The sequence below is a fragment of the Mus caroli genome, chromosome 6, assembly GCF_900094665.2.
Source record: "Mus caroli chromosome 6, CAROLI_EIJ_v1.1, whole genome shotgun sequence".
NCBI lineage: Eukaryota > Metazoa > Chordata > Mammalia > Rodentia > Muridae > Mus > Mus caroli.
The window spans coordinates 88,862,579-88,868,275 of NC_034575.1; the positions used below are offsets into that span (position 1 = coordinate 88,862,579).

The window sequence follows — 5,697 nt, forward strand, 5'->3', positions numbered from 1 at the left end:
TTTAAAGGACGTTTCCCCAAGGATGACAGAATTTGTCATTTCTGGTATCAGATTACTGTTGTTGGGAAGCACATGGGCAGATGAGTCTCAGACCCAAATGGAGAAGTTAATAACACTGAGTTGCCTCTGCTGGGTTTCTATGTCCCAAGGAAAGGTAAGGACAAATGGATTCATTTACTGTTGTTGAAAAGAAAGAGCAGCCATTTGTGTGGAAAGGGGAGGCAGAGACACTCCTGTGGAGGTATTCTTTAACTCTCAAGTCTTTCACCTGACTCACATTTGCAATGGGCACAAACCTGTGTTGTGAATTAGAAGACAGCTTGACGGTTTCTAACTCTGTGTCTGTCCTTGCCTGACAGCCAGGGAGCCAGACACTCTCAGCTTGAGGCCTCACATGCTCCTTAGGTAACCACTGAGGCTTAANCCTAAGGGTCCCTTGAATAATCATGTAAGTCCGCATGGATTCCAGAAGAGATAATGTTACTGAGATAGAAGCCGTGTAGTAGGAAAGGGGAAGGAATTGGCGTCCTAATGATGCTGAAGGGTGAGTGTGGCAGCTGATGAAAAGGGATGAAGGAACAATGAGTTACCAGGGCCAGAGGAGGGACTATCTCAAGATTTAGTAAGGATGGAGGTGAGCAGCTACAGCCTGTGTCAGGGTGAGGATTACAGCAGGTAGGGCTTGCACTTCAGTTTTTCTCACCTTATCCTTTCTCAGGATTGCAGGGCCTGACACCAAGGTCCTCCTAGGGTAACCAAGTACTCTAGGCTCCACCACTGACTTATTACCCACTCAGCTCTTTTTGGGACAGGGTCTCCCTATATAGCTCTAGCTGGCTTTGCACTTGCCACCCTCCTGCCTTCTCATTGCTGGAATTGTGGACATATGCCATCAGGTATAGACTTTCAGATGATAGGATTTAAGGTTTGGGGATTTTAAAACAAAGCAAAGCAACAACAACAATCCCCCCCCCCCACTCCAAAATGCTCCTAATGTCCAGCTCCTGGTACTTTTCAGGTGACTGAATGGGTAATAAAGGGTTAAGATCTAACTCTGAACACACTAAGCCCTCTTCACTCCCTGCTGTAAAGACCATGAAAATCTTATCACTCAACTGACCAAGGAGTTGCTGCTCATTCCAATTGTTCTATTCTAAGGAGATGAACTTGGGAATCACCCTGCAGCTGAGTACAAGAAATGCTCTTAAACTTGAAATATGCTCAAAAGGGGCCCCGGATTCCTGTCCTGGGCCAAACAGCAACAGATCGGGCAGTTCTACAAAGTCACAGCATGTTCATGGCCCTGTGACAAGAAAACACAGCAGCTGCTCTTCCAGAAAGAACATTTGCTAACTGATCCAGAAGACGCTGGACTGCCTTTATTCTTCAGTTGAAGAAGCAGGCACTGCCCATACCCCCACCCCTGAACCCCCTACCATCTTTCGTCCCTCCATTCATAAATTCAACTATTCAAAAGTATCTTACATGCTGTAGGGACTGTGCTAGAGGCTGGAGAAACCCTGGAAAATGAAGTCCCTATCTTAAAAAGCTGACAGTCTTTCTCATTGGCACAGAGACAGACATCCTTCTGAGCAGACTGGCCTTCCTACCATCCTTATGTCAGAGTAACCCAAAGGCACAGAGAATCTTGGTTTTAAAAGCAGGTNGGAACTGCAACCCAGAAGAGTGTGTAATACATTGAAACCAACTCTCCAAGAGGAGGCTTGTGACACCACCACGATGGGACCAAGGACATACATAAACTCTCACAGTTTGTGTTCTTGAGTTCAGGACTCTGGGCCTCAAACTCCTTACATGCAAAAGCTCTGATGGGTTAGCCTATCTCAGCCTCTTGTTTATTCACAATAAGTGGGATAAAACAAGATTATATCAAAGAGTTAAGGAAGTCACTTCATGTAAAAGTACTCATCAAATGCCTTGTTCATGGCTTAGTAAATGCTATGTTCTCTTATGCTTGGTATCACCAGTGTGGAGCCTCTGACGTGGACAATTCCAAGAGAAGCTCCTCACTAGGTACCCCATAGGAAAAGCTCTCCCTGGGATTGTGCAGCTCACAATCTTTGCAACTGTGGGAAATATCCCCGATAATCATCTCAGGGAGAACACGTGAAAGTTGGGCTTCGGACAGATTCCCCGGTTGTTTCTTAATAGGAGAAGGGTGTCATTTGCTCCTGGGCCTAGTAGGAAATGCACCTTGATAACTGACACTTAAGTGTCACCAACCTTAAGTGATGTGCCCCTAGAACATAAGCCTGTGCAGGGATGAGGTCAGGTCAAATGGCAGCTGAGAGNTTGTGAGAAGAGACCAGAGGTAGACAGGAAGAGAGAAGGTGATTCGGGGGAGGCTGGGGGATGCTGCATTATGCAGTGAGCACCCCTTACTGTTTGATGAGAACATCTTTGGTCTCAAAAGTAGTCCTGCCGAAGGCAAGTGTGACTGAGATGCAGGGCTCTGCTGTGGTTATTTAAGATGGCTGCCCAGTGGTTTTCTACCTNCTCTCTGAGNCTTGGTGCTATGAGAACATCTCCAGTAGGCTCCCACTGTGCCTTGTACGTGGAGAACACAAAGGGTTTGATGGGGCCTGTTTCTCCCTTGCTGCCTTGAACTTTACTCTCCCACACCAATCTGGTTCCTCTTCAAACTCTCCTCCTTGGGAGAAAGCACATTAGCAGAAGGGTAAATGCTAGAACCTGTTTTGTTTGTTTGTTTGTTTGTTTGTTTTTGTTTTTTAAAAATCACTTACAGAGCTCATTCTCTCCAAGACTATGGTTAAGCTCTGCTAAATTTACTATATATAAGCCCCATCAGGCCATCTCCTCAAGTCATTGTTTTCTTCCTCACCCTCTTCCTCCTCCTCCTTTGAGACAGGGTCTCATTATGTAGCCTTGGCTGGCCTGGAACCTATTCAGATCTATCTGCTTCTGCCTCCTGCATGCTGGGACTAAAGACATGCATCATCACGCTTAAGTCTTTCTATATGGAGCTTAATAGCAATATTTGAGGAAGGATTTCAAAAGGCCCACCTGCATAGCCCATGCAAAGCTAGAAGCATTGAGGCACATTTCTTGTGTGATTTTCTACCTTATGGGATTCAGAAGGAATTGGGAACGGAGCCTGTGGTGCTCGTGATTGGCTCCTGAACTCTCAAATGCTGGCTGCAGCATAAGCAGTTAGCTTTGCCTTGTCTATGAGTACTTTCTCACATATTGATCTTTNCGACAGAGACACAGAGTTCATTATGGAGTGAAGATCAAGGTGGAGAAAACAGACAGGGATGAGTCTGAAGTAGGAATCCCAAAGATAGTCGAAAGTCTCAGTGAGTCAGAGAGATGAGGTAACCTCTTCTTTGTCTGACCCAGCCAGTCCTGAGACAGCAATGGGTGACAGGTTAGTGTCCTTTCCAACTTCCTCAAAACAGCTCGACAAAGCTACTACCATTCCCATCCTACAGATGGCAAGCCAAGACTCAGAGAGATAAGAATTCTTGCTCTGAGTCACCGGGCTATTGATGGCACAGCTGAGATAGAGACCACAGTGATATTATTCTAAGCATACAAGTTCCTGATAACTTATCTGGCTCAAGTTCAAATAATCTTAAACTTAACTGTGTTAGGTATTGTCCCAGATACTATCTGACAGAAGCAAGAGAAGTCTAGAAGGAAAACAAGCAACATGACCAAGCAGATGGAGAAGGAAGTGTTCCTAAAGAGATGAACCACTGTAGTAAGGAATGGATCCATCACTAGGAAGGAACCNGGGAGAGCAGGGCTGGGAAACCAATCCCAGGGGTGCAGAATACAGCAGGAAATCATAAAGATGAGAGATATCAAACAGGGTCATGGGTGGCTTCCTCAAGCTGCTAGATGTGGGGCCCTTGGACACCTGGCAAAGTCTGTCTGAACCTTAGTTTTACCACCTAAAACTAAAACTTAACTCACCTCATCTAGGAGTCATCCAAAANACAAAGTGAGAGGATGGACAGAAAGCTCCCAGCACAGCCAAGTGCAGAACAATCATCCTCAAACCACGCTACCTTGGGTTGCGAGCCACGCTCAGTGCAGGNGGCTCCTCCATCTTCCCTCTCCAGCAGTGTGCATCTTTTATGTCATTCCGGGGTCAGCAGATCTGATTTGACTTTCTAATTCTGTCCTACTCTTTCTATAACCTAGCATTCTGTTCTGGAAATTGGGGTTACCTCCCCCTAATGTCTTATACCACCTCTACCCTCCTCCCTCCCCTCCCCCCAGCAATGGACTTTCCAGCACACACACTTAAATGTCTGCTAAAGTCAAGCATTAACTAGTGGAGTAGAAGAAAAATAAGTCCAGCATATTTCTGTATTAACTCAACAGTTCATGTGGATTCTACCATGGGTAGAATTCTACCCATGGAAATTCTACCCTGATTAATGAGTGTTTCACACGAGAGCCCATTTTCTCTCCNTGACGGTCAATGGCACACGAAAAGGGAAAAATACAGAGTCAGCTTTATCTCAAATACTTGCAGGTTACGGCTATTCAAATGAACACAGGCTAACCAAATCCAAACACACATTAAATGTTCTGCCCATCATCTCCCCTCCTGTGAAGTGAAAGTTGAATGCTTATACTCTTGGCCTGAGGCATGTCAAAGCTTTTTTTTTTTTTCCTTTCCATTTCAGTGACCCCAGCCTCTGGGATACTCAAGACCACAGGGAGAAACGCAAACAGGAATTGCCTAGAGCCTGACAGCAAACGCTTTGGGAAGGAGCCAGCAATGCCACTCCATTCAATGGCTTTGCAGGCTCCATAGGGTGTGGAGCTGATGCTGACAAGGGGGTGGAGCGACATGCAGGCTGGTGTGCACTTACTTCATGGCTCTACTTACTTGTTGCCACTGCTCTGCCCTCCAAGTGTAGAGAGGACATGGTGAGGCTTGGCAGACACGCTCNGACTCTGGTCTGCTGTAGGAGCTGCACTCACTCTCTCTGGCTGCTTTGTGTGTCCCGATCTGACAGCCCACATGCCTCTGCTGCACGCCTTGGCCACAGGACACAGAGCACTGAGAAGACACAGGATGTAAGTAGGCACTTCGGCTCCCTTCTGGAGGGCGGGAAGGGGTGGGTCACAGAGGAGGGCAATGCTTTCTTAATCCAATGATTTTCACAGCAGTCAAAAATGCTTTCTCATTTCCAAGGAGGGGGACACTAAGGCAAGTTCTAAAAGCACTGGTCACTGCCAGTGCTGGGCAGGGTGCAGGAGCCACAAGTGGGGAGGAATCAAAACTCTTAGGGGATGACAGAGGGAGGAGAGATTGTGGGGAAACACCACCATCCAGAAGTAATGGTGCCACATTGAAACAGACAAACGAAACACTGTGCATGACTTCCATCCTGGAAGATGGATGGCTTGGGAAAATTGGAAGATGCAGTTCTATAACATAACCCACAGAGAGCCAACCATTGACAATTAAGGCCATATAAGCAGAAGGACTTTCTCCTGCCCTCTTATTTTTCTAGTTTCTATTCCTGGAGACAGAACATTGCCTCTCTTGTTGTTTGTTTGTTTGTTTGTTTAAATCATGGAATTCACTTAACTATCTCTGCCTCCTTATAATCTCAAATGAATAGATGAAGAATAAAAGCTAATAGGGAAAAATAATTTCCTCGGGCTTAATGTTTTCAGCCCTTGAAAAAA

At 46.0% G+C, this 5,697-nt stretch overlaps 1 protein-coding gene across 1 annotated transcript in view; it reads right to left on the reverse strand.

The window, feature by feature from the left end:
- Positions 1-5,697, reverse strand: part of Adamts9 (ADAM metallopeptidase with thrombospondin type 1 motif 9) — a 170,842-nt gene that overhangs the window by 39,805 nt on the left and 125,340 nt on the right. The window contains exon 27 of the mRNA XM_029478238.1: positions 4,889-5,062. Within this exon, the coding sequence (XP_029334098.1) occupies positions 4,889-5,062 (174 nt within the window). The remainder of the gene's footprint in view (positions 1-4,888; positions 5,063-5,697) is intronic.